Source organism: Drosophila elegans, unplaced genomic scaffold, assembly GCF_018152505.1.
Source record: "Drosophila elegans isolate 14027-0461.03 unplaced genomic scaffold, ASM1815250v1 contig_468, whole genome shotgun sequence".
Taxonomy (NCBI): Eukaryota; Metazoa; Arthropoda; class Insecta; order Diptera; family Drosophilidae; genus Drosophila; species Drosophila elegans.
The window spans coordinates 4,933,379-4,953,627 of NW_024545855.1; the positions used below are offsets into that span (position 1 = coordinate 4,933,379).

General features: G+C 35.6%; 1 protein-coding gene across 1 annotated transcript; it reads right to left on the reverse strand.

Annotated features, from left to right (window-relative positions):
• Positions 1-332: 332 nt before the first annotated feature.
• Positions 333-18,480, reverse strand: LOC108140064 (205 kDa microtubule-associated protein). Its single transcript, XM_041709045.1, has 2 exons — positions 16,567-18,480; positions 333-3,157 (listed from the first exon to the last, which is right to left on the reverse strand). Exons 1-2 carry the CDS (start codon positions 18,073-18,075, stop codon positions 1,430-1,432), a joined length of 3,237 nt encoding a protein of 1,078 aa, XP_041564979.1. The 5' UTR covers positions 18,076-18,480; the 3' UTR covers positions 333-1,429.
• Between the last annotated feature and the right edge of the window lie 1,769 nt (positions 18,481-20,249).

Consider the following 20,249-nt stretch of genomic DNA (forward strand, 5'->3'; position numbering starts at 1 on the left):
AGTGAAGGGCACTAGACGGGATTTGGGCAAAGTCAAAATGCAAATCATTTAACTGTCTAAAACGGACAACTAGATCAATATGTACCCTTTTAACGGTTGGGTTTATGTGATGTAAATTTAATTTATAGGCATTATTGCAACCCTCGCAACTTAGTCTCTAAAATTATCCATTCAACGTTTACTTTGACAAAAGCAGGCAAAATTGGTTTCTCGTACAATAAATTCGAGTCGTTGACGCTTCAGTATCATTCATTTTTCATAAATATATCGTTTATAATTCAATATAAAATCTAAAAAAAATAAAATTAACCAAAAATAAAACAATCTAAAAGTATTTTTTTGCTCGTTTTGTTTTACTTGGTAATATCGTTAACATACATTATATGTAATACATAAATATAAAGAAAGTGTATATAGGGGTGTTGTTACGTTCAATGTTATGCTAATTGTTTTTGTTGTTCTGAATTCCGTGTGCAACAACAAACAAAATTATAAAATAATAATACATGTTGACCTTGTTCACAAAAAGTAGGAGCAAAATAGATTTTAAGATGTGGTTAAAAATGAAACTTTCCGTTTTTAAATTTAATTAAAATATAACACTGGGTAAGTATTCTTCCTCGTTTGGTTCTTCTCAATTTCCACGATTTTTCATTTTCAGTTATGGAGGAACGTTTACAACACAAACAGTATTCTTGAGTCTTGCGTCTGTAAGAATGTTGAAAATTAAGATTCTTGTTAGTTTTATTCCTGGTTATCTACGGTTTCAGCTGCGCAAAATAAGTTATTTTTTGTTGAATTATTTTTGATTCTTTTTTGTTTTGTTTTTTGTTACATACGTGACCGGATACAGACTAAAAGCTACAGTTAATCTTGTATTATCGTTTGTTTTCTGATTTTTGCGACACAAAAATGTTTAAATATATTTTATTAATTATTTTCAATTTTTTTCTTTTTACCTTAGTCTTTAATTATTCCATTTGTTCTTTGAAATGATAATTGTTAAATTTTGACGCAGCTGCGCTGGTTTTGCCGAAGGGCTGGCGCAAATAACAGAACGGTAATAAATAAAACATCTTAGTTCTTAAACAAAACGGAGCACACAATAAAGTTTATGATTTGTTTCCTTGACAAAATAGCACAAAAATTGTTTAAGCTCTGGGTCCACTTAATAAAAAATACAAACATTGATTTTTGAAAGTAATAGGAAATGTAACCGACTATAAATTAATTCAATGGGAAGTAGTTCATAATTTAATTAGTAGTACGTTTTAAATTTTATCATGGTGCTGCATTCAATGTTTCTTCTTTCATTTGATCGTAACTTTTTTAAGGATTTTTCTGTTCTCGCTAATTACTTTTGCCTTATATGTTGTTTAATATTTAGTAAAGTAGTTTCAGCTTTATGGTTTGGAGCCTGGGATGTGCTCTAAAAGTTTAGGGAAGACACTTCTGCGTTTTCGGGGTAGACAACATGTCCCTGATCCGGTTGATCTTGAATAGGCTGCTGGGTTTCCTCAACAACGTGTAAGCCATTTCCATTATGCTTGATGGCTTCCTCTGCATTGATCCCGCCATTGGTGTTTGAAGTAATTTCAGCTGATGCTCCTTTTGCTGCCCGGATTGGAGTGGCTCCCTTAAGGGGTGTAGTCCTACGAGTTTTTAATTCAGCTGGCGATGCCTTAGTGGTTGGGCCTTCTTTGGGTTTTGGTGTCAGCGTCTTGACAGTAGTTTTGGCTGGCGACGCCTTTAGAGGCGAAGACTTCCTTAAAGTAGAAGCCGATGTCGCGGTGGAGCTACTAGGAATCAGCAGCCGTCGAATTGTGCTCCCATTGCCAGTGGTTGAGTTGGCCGAGTGGGTGAACTTTGGAGCTGGGCGAGCTGTAAAAGTTTTTGTGGTCGTTGTTGTTGTAGTAGTGGTAGTGGAGCTGGTGCTCCTGCCCAAATTATTGGTTGTCGGCTTGGCAGGACTGCGAGCTGATGGAGAAGTGGCGTTTGTGCTTGGAACCTTGCGTACAGAGGTGCTGGTGTTAGGGATGCTGCGTGGCGACAAAGCATTGGTCTTGACTGGGGCTGTAGTAGTGACTGCCAAACGAGGTTTGGCTGAAGCAGATCCTGCCCCTGACGAACTTGTAACTGGTCTGCGAGCTGCTGCGTTGACTCCAGTCGCCGGTCCTGATCCGATTGTGGCTGGCTTGCGAGCTAAAGTGCTGGACAAAGGGCGAGCTGTTGTCCGAGCTCCGCTCTCCGGTCCAGTTGCTGGTGCACTTTTATTTGCAGTTGATTTGCTGGCTGTAGTCTTAGTTCCCAATGCCGCCTTGCTTACAGGTGCTGTGGCTGGTCGTGTGCTAATTAAATTAGATGCTGCATTGCTGCTTAATGGTTTTCGGGTGGTTGCTGTTAGTGGAGCTGTATTCGAAGTTTTGGTGGATTTGAAAGATATACTTGTAGTTTTGGATGCAACGGGGGCGGTGCGTGGACGAGCAGCGACCGGCTTGGTTGCTTCGGCAACAGAAGTCTTAACAGAGCTTGTTGTGGTCTTCTTGATTGCATTGGGAGCAGCTGCTGGTTTAGCTTTAGCAGCGGGTTTGATTGCAGCAGCAACTGCAGTAGCTGCCGCATCAACATTCGCTATTTTAGCAGAAGATGCCGCTATATTCTCTTCCTTCTTTGTTTCTAAAACGGCTTCCACCAATGACTCTCTCATAGAAAGCAGAGCATTTTCAATCTGGGAATTATTCGGTTTCTCTACAGCATCAGGCAGCTTCGGCACCTCTGACCCAACAGGTAGCTCTTGTTCCTCGGAAGCAGCAATCTGCTCTTCTGTTGGAATATGTTTTTCAACAAATATCGGTTTTATAGCGGGTAGCTCTTCTTTCTGAGGAACGGAGTCTCCCACGGCCGGCAGCAGTTGCTCCTCTGGAGGCAAAATCTGTTTCTCCTCGGACACGAAATTTCCATAAATCGGTAGCTCCTTTTGCTCCGCACTCTTACTACCATCCTTAGCATCCAAATCGAAGCTAATATATGCCGGAATCGGTGGTTCTGGACAGATTAGTTCGTCCTCTAACGACGTTTTCGCCAAAGTAATATCTAGGAGCGGTGCAAATGTTTCGTCATCGTTAGGCTTCAGAATGGGTTCGTGTGGCTCGGCTGTCTGCGAAATATAATATTTGTGTGGGATGAAAGACTGCTAATAGGATAACATAATGATGCAATGCTTAGGAATAATTAAAATCTTAATACTATTAGAAAGCAAATTCCTGGGTTAACACGCACACACACATTACAAATGCAAACAAATAACATTAATGACAGCACACAATAAAGGCGTAACGAGAATTTTAAGCAAACTTAGACCAAGATTGCATTTTCATGGATTTGTTTAAGTCAAAAATGTCTTCATTAATTTTTTTAAGATATGAATTTTTAAACTGAATTGTTAGGAAATCATACCGACACGACTAGATTTCCTCTACACGTAACGGAAATAACAGTCACAACAAAAGTGGAAATAAGGAATGGAACAACAAGCGTATTGGCAGAAAAGTTTTTAGTGACTTAGTATAGTGACTTGGCGTTTGGTGTCGGTGAAATGTGAGGAAGGAAAGGCGGGCAGGGTCGGAAAGTGAGTGTAGCGTTACATTTTTTTACGGAACTTTTCCTCTATCACGCAAAGACCAACTCGCAGCACAAAAAACAATGTGCTCTGAAACTCTAAAATGTCATTGACCAGTAAATGCCACTAGCCGGGGCCATTAGCCGTCTGTTGGTGCCCGTTCTCAGTTCCACTCTCCCAGTTTCGCCTATAATTTCTCAATTTTTTGTTGCTCGTTTCCCACTTGTAGCCCACTTGGCTGACCAGCTGACTTTCTTTACTACACTTTGGGAAAAAATCTTTTTTTTTTTTAAAGCTTACTATTTTTATACCCGTTTCTCGTAAAAACCTTATACCCTTTTTTTATATTGTATGTAACAGGTAGAAAGAAGCGTTTCCGACCATATAAAGTATATATTTTCTCGATCAGAATCAACAGCCATGTCAATCTAGCCATGTCCGTCTGTAGTATTCTAGTAGTTCCTACGCAGCGCAAGTTTATTTAAAATCGGAGCCACGCCCACTCTAGCGCCCAGAAATCGTAAAAGTTTGTACTGTATGTGAAAATATGTAGAGTGACCTGTTAGCGGGAGGTAAGGGTGTTGCACGCACTTTGGATGGCACCACCTTAACTTCAATTGTTTTGTAGGGGGAATACTTAGTTTGATTGTTGACTGAGTAACGGGTATCTAATAGTCGACTCGACTCGACTTTAGCGCTCTTTCTTGTTTTTGTTTGTTTTCGCTTTACCTATGGTTGTTTGTTTTTAATTCATTTAATTAAAAGTAAATAAACAAAAAAATGTCGATCCGGATTTTTTGTAATTACCATCTTAATATATATATGCATATTATATGTTTTTGCGTCATTTTTAAGCCAACAAAACTTCATTTGCTGTCGAAAAAAGTCAACGTCCCCAAACTAAGTAATTGTTTGCATCTGTACAAAATTCCTAACTTAATACCCACTAGGATTAAGAGCTCTAACATACCAAACAGCTCCAAAAATAAAATTTCGGTTTTTTTAAGTTTTTTGTTTTGCTGTTTTATAATACAATGATTTTCATACCCTTGCAGAGGGTATTATAATTTCAGTCAGAAGTTTGCAACGCAGTGAAGGAGACGTTTCCGACCCTATAAAGTATATATATTCTTGATCAGCATCACTAGTAGAGTCGATCTAGCCATGTCCGTCTGTCCGTCCGTCTGTCCGTCCGTCTGTCCGTCTGTCCGTCCGTTTATATGCAAACTAGTCTCTCAGTTTTAAAGCTATCTGCATGAAACTTTCCCAAAAGTTGTCTTTCTATTGCAGGTAGTATATAAGTCGGAACGAGCCGGATCGGACGACTATAGCATATAGCTCCCATAGGTACAATCGGAAAAATAATTGAAAAAAAATTATAACTTTGCTGTTTTTTAATTTTTTGTTTAGTTCTTCGACATAAAGCAATGGTTAAATAATTCAGAATTATGGTTTAAATTTAATCAAAATCGGACGACTATAGCATATAGCTCCCATAGGAACAATCGGAAAAATAATTGAAAAAAATTATAACTTTGCTGTTTTTTAATTTTTTGTTTTGTTCTTCGACATAAAGCAATGGTTAAATATTTCAGAATTATGGTTTAAGTTTCATCAAAATCGGACGACTATATCATATAGCTCCCATACAAATAATAAAAATATATAAAAGAACAATCAAATAATTAAGCTGCAAATCGTCATAGCTTCAATGTTTTTAAACATATACGCAAGTAAATCATAATTTTAATGTTTTCAAAAATATTTAATTCTTGCGATAGCTGCAAGGGTATATGAACTTCGGCTTGCCGAAGTTTGCTTTCTTTCTTGTTAATAAATAAAGCGAAATAATTTGCAATACAGAACAAATTTTGATCAAAAGATTTTGCGATTAAGATTTTTCTTGCAAGCAAAGCCCTCTATTCTCGGTTGATGAATTATTTTTACAAATCAAGTCGTACCACCAAGTCGCGATAAATATGCACAAAATTTTTCGTAGTTATCAGCCATATCATAAGAAAATATCTTCTTAATCAAGATAGGCTTAATAGTGTTTTTTTAAAAAATCAAATTTGTGACCTATTGATATTACGGATAAGATATACTAATACTATACAACTATATTTTGTCTGGGATTAACTCAGCTGTAATTTCCCCTAGTGTAGCATTTTTTGTTTGGCCTACGGACTCTCGACTTGGACTGTTGCTCAAGCGTAATGGGGTTAAAAGTGAGCTGAAACGAATAAGACCAAAAAAACATAATGCACAAAAACTAAGCTTGGTCGGTTGGGAGCTCTTTGCTAGGTTGAAGTATATTTCAGTTACTGACCGTGACTCATTGCCTGGCGAAAGCAAGTATGCGAATCAATTATGTCCGAAAATGAGGTAATTTGAAGTTAAAAATATCCCATAGGTAACAAGAAATTTGTATAAATGTTGTATAAACCTTAATAACAGCGATTATTGTTTGGAATTTTATCAGTGATAAACTTATGTTGGTACTCAGAGTAAAAAAGCCGGCTGGTGTATATTATTGCTTAACACTTGTGATTGTTTTGTTTATCTCCGAAAAAATAATGTCAGCACACACAAGCGCTCATATGTGCGTGTCCGAATGAATATGAATAGAAATCTATTTAGCAGCTTGATATTTCAATGTCCGCTTCTACCGCTGTATTTACAAAACATTTTGGCACTCGAAGAAACCGGCAAATAAAAGTTTAACAATGAGTCACGCAATTATTGTTTTGCTCACCAGCTTGAAGTTGTGTGTGGTGTATGAGAGTGTGTTCCTCCTAAAAAGCAACAAACATAACGCAACGATGACATCAACAATTCCATTTGACGGTCACAGCCCATGCCAATTTTTAGGTTTGTTAATTGCAAAAAGTGAGCAGCAAATAAAGAAATTGTACGAAAGGTTCCGTCAACTTTTTAATAGCAACAACAGTAGTGGGCAGTTAGGTAGGCAGGATGGAATGAGAGCAGATTTATTGTTGAAATCAAAAATTAAACATGATATACATAATTAAATATCAATTATTCTATCGTTCCTTTAGCAGCTAGTGGACAAGGTTGTTCGATTTGAATAAAATCAAAAGTTTAATTTTGAATTATTAAACCATTAGAGGGAGACATTTCCGACCCTATAAAGTATATTTATTCTTGATCAGCATCACAAGGAGAGTCGAACTAGCCGTGTCCGTCCGTCCGTCTATTCGTCCGTCCGTTTCTACGCAACTAGTCTCTCAGTTTTTATGCTATAGGAAGTAGCCTTCCTATTGCATGTAGTATATAAGACGGAACGAAATAATAAATATATAGCATACAGCTCCCATAGGAACAACCGGAAAAATATATGAACAAAATTATAACTTTGCTGTTTTTTTATTTGTTTGTTCTTTGAGATATAGTATTAGTTTTATATTTTAGAATTACGGATTAAATTTCATTTGAATCGGCCGACTATAACATATAGGGAACAATCGGAATATACAAATAAATAAATGTAAAATAAAATATAACTTTTTTTTAAATTTTTTGAACATAGTAATGGTTTCATATTTCAGAATTACAATTTCGATTGTATTAAAATCGGAAAACTATTTCGTCATAGCTTTTCAATAGCTGCAAGGGTATATAACTTCCGAAGTTTACTTCCTTTCTTGTTTTTATTTATTTATTTTTTTAATATATTGATTGTTGCTATGGGAGCTATATGATATAGTCGTCCAATTTGTATTAAATCAAACAAAAATACCTCTTGACGAGGTAACGTGACGATCGCACCTTCGACTCCAAAAAATATAACTTTTTTTAAATTTTTTGAACATAGTAATGGTTTCATATTTCAGAATTACAATTTCGATTGTATTAAAATCGGAAAACTATTTCGTCATAGCTTTTCAATAGCTGCAAGGGTATATAACTTCCGAAGTTTACTTCCTTTCTTGTTTTTATTTATTTATTTTTTTAATATATTGATTGTTGCTATGGGAGCTATATGATATAGTCGTCCAATTTGTATTAAATCAAACAAAAATACCTCTTGACGAGGTAACGTGACGATCGCACCTTCGACTCCAAAAACTTCTGATATCAAATTTTGGGATGGCTTTTTCTTATTTTACCAAAAAAAATGACTTTTTTTATTAAACTCGTTTTTTAATCGGCTCTCTGCTTTCAAATTGTTAATAACTGCTGATCAAGAACTTTATTCGGTCGGAAATGACTCTTTTACTGCGTTTCAAACTTCTGACTGAAATTATAACACCCTCTGCAAGGGTATAAAAACAAACTTACTCACAACAAGAAAAAATATATGGAGTCCCAACTTAAGAAGCAGGCCACTGTAAAACATTACGTTCGCATCCAAAGAACACATTTATCTATACAATTAATAATTATTATTAATCTAGTCTATTACATAAATTTACAATTTTACCGTTAAACAAAACAAAGAATGGAATTGGTAGAAGTTTCTAGGAGCAAGGTTTAACTGTATAACAAACCAATTAGTATTAAGACTCTGTCACCTTACTTTTTTGAAATTCGATGTTCGACATGCCTCGTTAGAAATCCAAAAGAGGATTGAGATGGAATAACGGAAGTCAGTTAGGAACGGTAGCCATTGGCCGGTGCCCAAAATGGAATGCAAATGAGAACCGCATGTTTTTGGTTTAAGGTAAAAAAAAAACTATGCACAAAATAAAAATTTAGTGGGACAAAAAAATAGAATCTGTAAAATGTTCTTATTTAGTTTTTTATATTTGAGAATTAAATTTATAACTGTGAATGCAGTGACAAACAAAAATTGTACGAAAATAAATCTATGAACAGAAGGAATGGAAGTGCAGTGTAGGGACAACAAATTTGTAAATTATTTTAGATATGCGAGCGAATATAGTAACGAATGCCCTTTGCTCTTTTGGGCTGCCGACTTTGTAGTATCTATTTTTAAACTAGCGAAAATTTTGACACATCGGAATAAAAATGAAGGGGCTCAGAACACAATTAATAATATTCACTTGGGCCTTTCAGGATTAAATAATATAGTTTGTATTGCTCTTCAAAAAAGAAATGGTTTTTGTTTAAGCAAAGTTAATATTTTAATTACTGACTCGAATTGTAATCGATCCCGAATTTCTAAATTATATAAATTACCTATATTCTAGGTTAAACTACAAATATAAAATCCAACATTTAAATGCTTGTAAAGAAATACCAAATAGTCCAAGACAAGACAAGATACATGCAAAAGCAACGAAGCACAATAAGTTGCCAGCGCACGAGCACAGAAGAATGTGGCATCGAATCTACCATTTCCAAGCCTGCAGGTTTTGCTCGGTGCTGCTGCACATTGTTAATATTCCTTGTCGATTTATAGAAATTGTTATTTTTTTTATCGTTCACCGTTGCTGCATGATAATATTTCAAGATTCAAACTCCGCAGCAAAGCAACTGAGATTTTACACACTTTTCAAACAGTTGTTAGTTATTATCCATTATCAGGGAAATGCCGATATGCGTTGGTTGTTTGTAAAGTGGTTATGTCTTCGGTCGGTCCATCGGACTCATAAATTATTAATTCGAGAATTTAATAGCACTCCAACTCAGGCCACATACTGACACTTTATAAATTATAATACAGGTGGCATAAATAAAAAAAATTAATAAGCCGAACAAAGAAAAAGAGAATTAAGAAAGAAAAAATATACTAGACACAGCGCAAATTGTGTAGGAAAACCGGCAAACGGCCGTGGCAACATTTTCGCAGGGCAGACAAAAAACAATTCAAGTAAGAAGTAAAGCAATGGTGTTGGTGCCGAGCTGAATAAAACACACTGAAACAAAAACAATAACTCGCGAAACAACATTACTCTGAAATCGGATTTGTTTAATATTTAAGCGTTACAAGCAAACAAAAATTTCTTATTTTAAAATTAAAACAAAATAAAAATTATGTAAAAAGTCGAATCAGAATTTTCTACTTTATTGTCAATTTCTCCAAAGTGCAGGACATTTTTGGAAAATAAATTTGTGCAACAAAATTTTTTTTTAAAAATGTAAAAAATCTTTTGTTTACTGGTCGAAGTCGAAAAACTCGACCATACCCAGAACTAAAATCTAAGAAGTGGGTTCTTGTTCTGCCATGTGGTTTTAGCTGATGGCATTTTTTTAATGTAGCTGAATTTTATAGAATAGTACATAGGTTTCCTTTCTTTCTATTGATTATAGACCCCCAGAGAATTCAGTGCATTTGGCTCATAAATTCATTCGGTTGGTAATTTGGTAAAGGTCTTCACCATAGGAGTGCTGAGATGAACGGAATATAAACGAAAGAAATTAACAGAATAGTAACATAATAAGCCAGCCAGCATGAAACAGATTCAACAGCGCTCTGGCACAACATTTTCTATGCTTTTGTGAAAGTACACAGCGAACGCAAGAATGAACCGATAACATACCATTAAAAAAGAAGGGACAAAGAAAGATACATATGCAGGCATCCACATTGCAGTTAAATAAACACATTAGAACGAAGGCGCAGCCATAAAACTGACTAGCTTTCTTAGCCAACTCGGACCTGATGTCCGATCATAAACCGAAACACTTCAAAGCAAAGAGCCCCCTATTAACAATAAAAACGGTAAGCTGCATGATGAGTTACAAAAAGGGGAAGAGAAAATTGTACTCAAACGAGCAAATTCATAATAGTGCAAAAAATTAATTACGAAAAAAAAAATTCGGTCCAGCAGCTTTGTTTTGCACAGGCAAAAAAAAATTGTTAATAGTAATAAAACACCTGGCCAAGTTTGTTGGCCAGCACACGAACATTGTTTTGACAATTGGAAAATGAAGTGAAGAACAGCCCGCAGCAAAAAAGACAAGAGCAACGCTCCCTCACCACTTCTGATTTTATGAGTCCTTTAGCATTGGCCCCGAGTTCTATTCAACATTTAATGCGAAACAAAAGGCATTGTGGCTAATGGCCACTGCCTCTTGCCTTGCATAGATTCCGAGGTTGAAATAATCTCTCAGCAATTGTAAAAGTAAATTTGTCAGACCGAAAACACGAAGACTCATATATTAAATAGATTACAATTTGAGAACGCTTTTGAAGTGAAAAGGTCCAAATTTAATTATCAATTCTTAGTTCTCAATCAATTGTTGTTACCAATTAATTATAGTTTATTAACGCTTTCAATTAAATGCTTTTAAGCCATCGAGTGGCCTTAAAAATTAAGGCGCATAGATGTTAAATGTACAAATAGGTTTTATAATCATAAATTATAATAGTAATAAAGTAGTTTAGTGTAGTAGCAAATGTGACAAAAAAAAAATTATAGCTTTAGCAAGTTTCATGTCAAGCTTCAGGTCTTTGTTACTTCACCCTTTACCACCTCTATCGTCTTATTAGATAATCATTTAATAACCGTAACACTAAAATGACAAATAGTTTTAATACCTCTGGAATAACGGCTATCCTTATTCCCTGTACTTTAATTAAGAGCACTTCTATTTTTTGTTTCTTAAAATTTTTCCGCGGTCCTTGTCAACAGCCCAACACTTCGCCTTCCTCCACAACGAATTAACTCTATTTTTATGCCAGGAGAAGAGCCCACATATGCCATCAGTTGCCATTCCCCGCAGTCCAACCCTCCTAACTTCCAGCATCCATTTCAGAACCCGTCTATTGACGAGCTGCAGGGGCCAAAATGCTGCCGTAAAACATCTTGTCTCCCGCTTTCTTTGAATAATTATTTTGTGTACGCGAAATTCTGAGTGTGGTGTAAAAAAAGCTATTGAACTTGGCAGAGTATTTTTGCATTTTATAAATACACATTAACCAGACGAAACGAAGATGAGCAATGTATCTCAGAAACGGCAAAGCGTTCATAAGTTTCGTTTGCCATCACAGCTACGTTAATAAATGCTACCACTCAAACCCAATTCTCCTGCGAGCGATTATTGCAAACTAACGAAATGATAGATTTATGGATTCAATTGTGACTAACATTACTTTTCAGTGAAAATGTAAATTCAGAGGAGGCACTGACAGTAGTAAGCAATATATTATCCTGCTCATAATGATGCCGAAACTATTTTTTAACTTGAAATTTAAAATGGTAAAATTAATCGTCAAGAGTTTTCTCAGTTTGAGACTGTCTCGCTAGGTTGCATTGGCAATCGAGTTTGAAGTGCTCTGCTGCTGGGGTTTTTTGCCAATAAACTCTATTCCAACTCAGCCCTCACAGAGCAAAATTAGCAGCACCACCACGGTATATAATTATCACAAAATATTCTGTATAGGCCTTCAGTTGTTCGGCTTTTGGCTTTAGGATCCTCATCGGTTCTCCTGAAAAGCCGTAAAATTAATCAAATTTTTTACAAATTCAAATTCAACAAGAAAGGAAGCAAACTTCGGCAAGCCGAAGTTCACATGCCCTTGCAGCTATTTCAAAAATTAAATATTCTTGAAAACATTAAAATTATGATTTATTGCGTATATGCTTAAAAGCATTTAAGCTATGATGATTTGCTGATCAGTTATTTGATAGTTCCTATGACAAGCTATACAATATCGTTTTCTGATTTTAATAGAATTAAAAACGTTATTTAAATTAAATTTTATTTAAACTGTCAAATTATTAATAATTAAAAAAAAAATTAAAAAAATAAATAAAAAATAGAAAAGTTAAATTAACATAAATTTTTTTTTTATGGCAGCTATATTATATAGTCCTCCGATTTTGGTAAAATTTAAACCGTAATTCTGAAATATTTAAAAATAACTATATGTCGAAGAACTAAACAAAAAATATAATATTTTTTAAAAGTTGTATAATAATGTGTAATTAAACTTAAGAAAATAATATTATAGGGTTCGCCGCAAAAAAATCACAAAAATATGCTTTTTTAGATTTGGCAAACAAAAATTTGTAAATATCAAGAACCACAATTCTGTGGATTCAGTATTTACAGTTTGCACATAAAATATCTTTTGGGTCACATACACAATTTACGCTTTGCGCCGTTTTAAATAACAAATTCGCTCAATTACAGGCATACAGAACTAATTTACTCTTATTTTAGGCTGACCGTTTTCATTCCATTCCATCTAAAACAATGATTGCGCATGTATGTAAATTGTATAAATTTTAATTAAGACGAAAAGGTTTTAGCAATTGACATGCAAAATTTGTGAGCTGTTGCGCAGGCGAAAGTTGCTTCCACAATATTTTTAATTGTTTTAATAATACAATTTTTTAGGTTTAAGTTTTTAGTTTCTTTCACGTTTTTTTTTGTAAGCATTGTAGGCGCGACGATATAAACTGATTTATAATTTAGACGCGTGAGCCAATTTTAGTATTTGTCATGTCTTTGTCTAATATGTTCGCCCGTTTAGAGTCAGGCGCGATTGATAAGGGTTGCTGTCATTAATAGCTTTTAGTGACCGATGGGACACAAGTCGAAGTGCATTAGATGCCAGCAATAGATTGCAATAGATGTTTCTAGCAAAATATTTTTGTAAAATATTTTTCATTTAACTTAGTGAAAGTTAGTGTTTTTGTTTATAATATTTTTTTTATTTAAAATTGCTGACCGAGTTTAATTAAGACAAAAAGGTTTTTGCAATTAACATTCAAAATGTGTGAATTGTTGCAAAGGCGAAAGTTGCTTCCACAATATTTTTAATTGTTTTAATAATACAATTTTTTTTTGGTTTTAGTTTTTAGTTTCTTTCACGTTTTTTTCGACAGCATTGTAGGCGCGACGATATAAACTGATTTATAATTAAGACGCGTGAGCCAATTTGAGTATTTGTCATGTCTTTGTCTAATACGTTCGCCCGTTTAGAGTCAGGCGCATTTGATAAGGGTTGCTGTTATTAATAGCTTTAAGTGACCGATGGGACACAAGTCGAAGTGCAATAGGTGCTAGCAAAAGATTGCAATACATGCTTCTAGCAAAATGTTTTTGTAAAAAATTTTTCATTTAACTTAGTGAAAGTTAGTGTTTTTGTTTATAAGATTTTTTTTATTAAAAATTACTCACCCAATTCTACTAAATTGATTTTTAAGACAAACAATCAAATAAATTAATTAATTAAATCAAGCAATTACAATGAAATGACCACTTGACACTACCCAAAACACTTGAATATTCTTAATGGTCTTGTGTTTTTCTTTGGTAATGACTCTGACTGAAAATTTCTTGTTGTTTTCTTGTTTGTTAGTAAAGTCGGTGACAATGTTTATGAAACGCTAATTTTCCCGTAGTATTTTATTGTTTATGAATATACAGCAATACATAATTGGTATTTAACTAAAACGACTCATAATTTTAGAAGTCGCTAAAATATCTGTTATGGAAAAAAAAATTTTCTTACTAGTTTTTAATAAGATTTAAAGATAAATAATTGAAAATTTCAAAAAAGGACCTATTTCTATTGCGGTAAGTAGTCGGACCGGGACGTAGAAAAAAAGGAAAAAAATTAGACAAATTTTAACATTGTTTATTTTTCAATATATATTAAAACATAATTACACTACGAACTACATTTATTTTTTAATTTTTTTTTAAATGTTCGAATTTAAATAATTTATTTTGTAATTCAAAATAAAGCTTAATGGGCAATTTTAATTAATATTAATTTATTTGAAGAAACTCATATTTTTGGAGCACTTTTTTGTAGGATGTACATTAATTTTACACAACAAAGGTTAATGAGCAAATTTAATTTATTTCAAAAAACTCATATTTATGTGCACTTTGTTGTAAGATTTACTTAAATTTTACAGAAGTCAGAAGTCAAACTTCCATCAAAAGTGGTAGCATAAAAAAGTTAGGGACAAATCACAACAACAACATTTCTATCAAGAAAGGAAGCAAGCTTCGGCAAGCCAAAGTTTATATACCCTTGCAGATTTTGCAAAAATAAAAGAAAACTCTTTAAAACATCTAAATATTGAATTATATGAGTACCCTTTAAATAACATTGAAGTTAGTTAGTTTTAAAACTGAGAGACTAGTTTACGTAGAAACGGACGGACATCGAGTCTCCTAGTGATGCTGATCAAGAATATATACACTTTATAGGGTCGGGGAATGTCTCCTTCACTGCGTTGCAAACTTCTGCAAGTGTATAAAAGTACACGTGCATAGTAATAACGGTGTACATGTGTGACCCAATTAAGTAAGCCCAAAGTTAAAACCGTCCACTCTCTCCTACTTCTTTGCACCTATCTGTTTTAAACCGTCTATCTCTGTTTATCTGTGCAGTTGTTGTTGCTGTTGTAATTATGAAAGCGTGTCTGTGTGTGTGCGTTGGAGCTGGAATTTGCAACGAAGCGAAAAGATTGCCAACTCTTGCCGCAGTTGGCCATGCCATTTACTGTTATTTTTGTTGGTTCTGCTCATGCAGATTGCAGACGGAAAGCAAAAGAGAACGAGAAGAGAAGGAACTACAGAGAGGGCCAAGTTTCATTGGAGTACATACAAGAATCATTGACCGCAACTCAATGCAACTCAAACCCAATAAGAACGGATGTCACGAACGAAAAGTCGGAAATACTGGGTATTTATTATATTTTGTAAAATTTCTATTCATTTTGATTAGAATTACTCTAAGGCGAGTTTGCGTCATTTTAAAAAATGCTAAATAAAAAGCAACAAACAAGTAACAAAAATTAAAAAAGTTACCTTTTTTTAATTTGAGCACTATTATATTTTTTCGCCAAAACAAGTATACAGTAACTTTATAGTTTACCTTTTCAAAAGTAAAAGGACAACTACCAACACATAACCTTCAAAACAACAGTGTACCCAATACTCCTGCCCTTTTTGTGTATGAAATGAGTGACAGTCAAGCAGGCAACAAAAACGACCCCACCCTAATGCAACGAAGAAAGAGAGAGCGTAGCATGAAAAAATACTCAATACATTACACTAAGGTCCCAAAGAAAACTCATGCTGGTAAAAATAAAAACTGGCTTACATTTTTTTTATGTTACCATAAATAAAACTTGAATTTTTCGTTTTTCCGTTACTAGTTTATGGTAACATTAGCTAAAATCAGAGATTATTATTGCTGTTTTTTAAAATGATTTTTAATAGAATTCTTCTTAACGTTTGTTGCCTCTGTAGGTCCAAGGTTAAATGTATTTAGCAAACAAAATAAATGAATAAGTTACAAAAGACGGACTTTAGCTCAAGAGCAGTACGATATGTCGTTTTTTAAATTTAGTTTCATTAACACAGTATAGATGTTAGACAACTGACTAGCACACACAAATTTAACGTCACGATTGATTCATCAAATTTTAACTTGTTTGAAAGATAGCAGCAGTTCTTTGAGTGCACAGTAGTAAACATATGAAAATTTAATATTGAAAACTTTATTTTAAAATAGCATTAATTTTTCATTATTTATGGGAATTCATTATTAGCCAAATTCTGTTTTATGTTTGCTTTAATAAACAACAAAAACAAAAATTTTTTTAATTAGGACTTTTATAACTGAAACGATACAGAAAAATACAATAACTAAGAACACTTAATTAAATTTTCCCTAGAATTACAAGTAAACCAAAGTAGCATACGTTTTCTATTTTTTGACACAAAGACTTTTATATTTATAGAAGTTAACCCATAGCTACGGAAAAGAGAACAGTCAATGAGGGGAGGATTTGCGAATCTAAGGAGTGGCGGGAGCATATGCACATCAGGAGCAGAGACAAAGGTGTATACCAACAAATTTAATGATTATTTTTTACGCCGGTGTCCAGGTGAAAAGCGAAGACAAAATACAAAAACAAGCGAGAAAAGGATAAAAGTTTTGAGTGCAACAAAAGCGATAAATCGAGCGCAACCCATTTTTATGGTCATTAGGGGGGTAGCAGGTACATACTTACTTCTGGCATTTCCTATTATTTTTAGCTTACCAGTTCAGAAGACCCAAAGAAATTTGAATTCCGACTTAGTACGGTTTGCTGCACGGTGTCGCTCATCAGCAAGTTATGGTTGGTAAACATTTCGGAGCTCTCGCCAGGGAGCTGCTCCAGCTCAAACTTATCGTCATTTTGGGCTTCAATGGACGTATGCTCCAAGTAAAAAGAAGCCTGCATGAGATCCTGGTCAGAGTTATTAAACAATCCCTGTCGATCATGCTCTGGCTGGAACTCCTGCTGGAATTGGAGCTCCTCAATAGAAGGCGACTGCGAAACAAGCTCCTTCTCTTCTACATGTAGCAGCTCCTTTTCGTCACCAACCTGAGTTGGCAAGGGTTGCACGGAATTTAGTATATCTTCAATGGAGGCGTTGTTGTCCACATAAAGCGGTTGCTTTACGATGTCGCCGCCGGCGGGCAACTGATCTAGTGACAAGTCCAAATCGACACTAGTCTCCGGACCGTGATCCAGGACATCCGTTGAGGCGGCTGGTTCAGCGGATCCTACACCATTCAGCAGCTGCATCTCTAAGTGTCCTGCGTTAAAAATATCCGATTCCTGCTCCAGTTCGTGGGGTCTTTTATCTGCCTCAATGTCAAATTCCCGTTCATCGGGCACTGCAATAGCATCCATGTTTTCCCTGGCGGAGCCCTTGCGGGGACTCTCCGCCACCAGATCGTCCAAGGTGCCAACAGCCAGCAGCTGGCGGGCAGGCAAGCCGAGTAGGGGTTCCTCCACGGCGGAAAGAGGAGACGAGGGCTGGGAGCCAGTGCTAGGGATAAAAGCAACAGCATTGGGATTCAACTGGGAGTGGTTTTCCTCCACTTCCTGTACAAAATCACAGTTTTCCTTGTTGTCCGAGCCCTGCAGCAATTCTTGGACAACTGGCTGGGGCTCCAGCACTATCTCCTCCTGCTCCAAGGGTGTGGGATTATTCTCGCTGAGACTGCTGGTTCCGTAAGTGGTGGCCACAGAGCTTAGCTCATCCTCGTCCTCTTGATCTTGGGACTGCATCTGCTGTTGTTGATGCCGTTCCGCCAACGGATCTGCCTTCTTGGGATGCTGCTGATCCTGGGCCGGCACTTCTCCCGTGGAAGTCGTGGTGTTGGAATTCGTGGAAAAGTCACCATCGTTCTTAATAACTTCTACATCCTCCTCCTCGTAGGCCAGAGTAAAACCAGCGGCGGCACCGTTTCCCAGGATTAAATCCTCAGACTGTCGGCCGCCACCGAATCCGTTGCCAGTTTCCAGCGATAGCTGCTGATGTTGCAGCTTCTCGGTCTGCTGCACCTCGTGAATGTACTTCCACTCCTCGTCATCATCGCCATCGCCAGCCCGTTGATCCGATTTCGAGGACGCGATGCCAGGAGCGGAGTGTTCTTCTTGGGCAGTGTCGGCCAAATTAAGATGCTGCTCGCCGGCGCCCCCGGAAAGTTGCAGACTCTCGGCCAAGCGGTTCTGCAAGTAGTTGTCAAACTGAGCGTTGTCCTCGTGGTGCTCCATAATCAAGTATTCGTCTGCAATTACTTATTCGGCCAACAGAAGCAGCTATTGCTGTGAGATGATTCAGCTTGTGATTCACACGTCTGAGTTTTATTTCTCGATTTCTCCCTTTTTGGCGTTGCCTTTCTTGCAGATTCTCGCACTCACACAGTCACACTTGCTCTCTCACACACGGGCGGTGAGAAAGAGAGACGTAAAAAAGGAACTGGAATTTTTGACTGTCCTTCCTTCCACTTGTTCAGCACAGCACTCAAGCTCCAACGATTTGTCGAATTTAATTTATTTTTTCTACTCCACGCTCACAGTTTACAGTCCGCAGGGTTTTTCTTTCCGTAATTTCCGCTTCGGTTCTCCGTTTTCTTCGTTTCAGTTACTTTTGAATGCTTGACGACCGACTCTGTAGAGATGGGAAAACTTCGATGCCATTGATGTTATCGATGTTTTTAAAAATAAGGGTGACCAATGTAGTTATGAACAATATACCCCCTAAAGGTGATATCCGGACTCCATTGGCACTTTAAAACGCATTAAGTCTAATGCTCGTTTGAAAATGAAATACAACTACAAGCCATTTGCCCGAAGGTTTTAAATAAAACTACTAAAAACGCCATTATTTAATAATATTTTGTTAGTGCCACCACAACAACAGCTGGCTTCTATAAGCAACGATGGCGTCATTTTTTATTTCTATCGAACATAAATCTATTTTGCAAAAAATGACAAAACAAGAGCAAACACAGCAAACATGGTCCTGCTGGATTTTCTAGCACAAAACATTTTTTGTATACAGGGATCTTTGGTCTTTTTTGAAAACGGTTTGGTCTCCCCAGCCTTGTTGAAGAAGTTTTCAAATGCCATGTCCACTTATGCGCCAATCAATAATTATTTTGAGTGCGCAATAATTAATTAAGTATAATGCTTAGTTAAAAAGAGAACACATTTTTACTATTATAATTATTAAAACTTTATTGTTTTTAGATTTAAAAACATTGTTCACATTTTTTTTTATTATTAGTTTTAAGTTATGATTTCATTAAGGCAGAAGCCTAGAACTTTAATAGAGGGCATGCACGAAATGGAGTGAAACCAGGCTAGAGCTAGAGTGAAACGGTAACAGCAACAAAAATTAATCGTTTGCGGTCTTATCGATGTTTTGGAAGGGAACATCGATGTTTTCCCATCTCTACTTTGCCTTCCCTCGGCCGCAGCCCTGCCCATTGCTTACCCTTTTCCTAACAGAAATGTTAATACTTTGTTAACTTTCATCATCTTCGTTTTTTTCTACAGAAATGAAAAATGTAAATAAGACATTAACATTTATGTTAGAAAATCAATGATTTAACATTTTTGTTAGTCGGCTATTTAACATTGCAGGCCGATCTTGAGAACCTTACACATAGCGTACCAGGTTGAAAACTTGGGTGGTTGAGAACTATGATTCCTAACAGAAATTTCTTAACAGAAATGTAAGTTTCCTCAATGGTTGAAAAATTCGATGTTTTCGTACAAAATAATTAAAATAATAACAATATTTGTCATAGTTTAAATACTGATTGGGACGCCATTGCAGTCCCCGCAACTTCCAGTAATTTCTATTTCTTATGTTCTTACAGTTTGATTTCAGTGTGAACTTGACTCCGCGATGGCCTGCTCGCTTTTATTGTGTTTGTTTTTTTTATAGAAAATGCTGCAGAACGACCGAGTTTTACATCCACATAATAATAACGTCCACATACCATATAAGTCTACGTTTTTTTTTTTATTGGTTCTGAACTTGACGGTTTAGCTTAGAGTTGATTACACAATTCCATAATATCGCATCCCAAAACTATCCCAATATACGCAACCACACTATATTTATATAAGAGGTAAACCAAACATTTTACGATTAAATTTATGTTAGAACGAGAACTTTTATATGGATAAAACATAATAAAAGGACCTTTGAGTAGGGCCGTCAGTCGTAGGGAACAGTAGTTAACTCTTCTGTAAGTCAAATATTCCCCAAAATATACTGCAAAAAAACTTTGCAAAAATATAACACCAAAAAATATACATAACACCAAAACCAAAGACTAGATTTCAGTTTTTATGCGTATATTTTTAATAACAATGAAGGTACGTAGATTTTAAATTCATTTTTTTATCGTTCCTATGGCAGCTATACTTTGTCT

Excerpts from the sequence above, each read along its gene's own strand:
- LOC108140064 (XM_041709045.1), bottom strand. The coding sequence starts at position 18,075 with ATGGAGCACCACGAGGACAACGCTCAGTTTGACAACTACTTGCAGAAC. Across the intron at positions 3,158-16,566 it reads TCTTTGGGTCTTCTGAACTG|ACAGCCGAGCCACACGAACC; the intron begins GTAAGCTAAAAA and ends TATATTTCGCAG.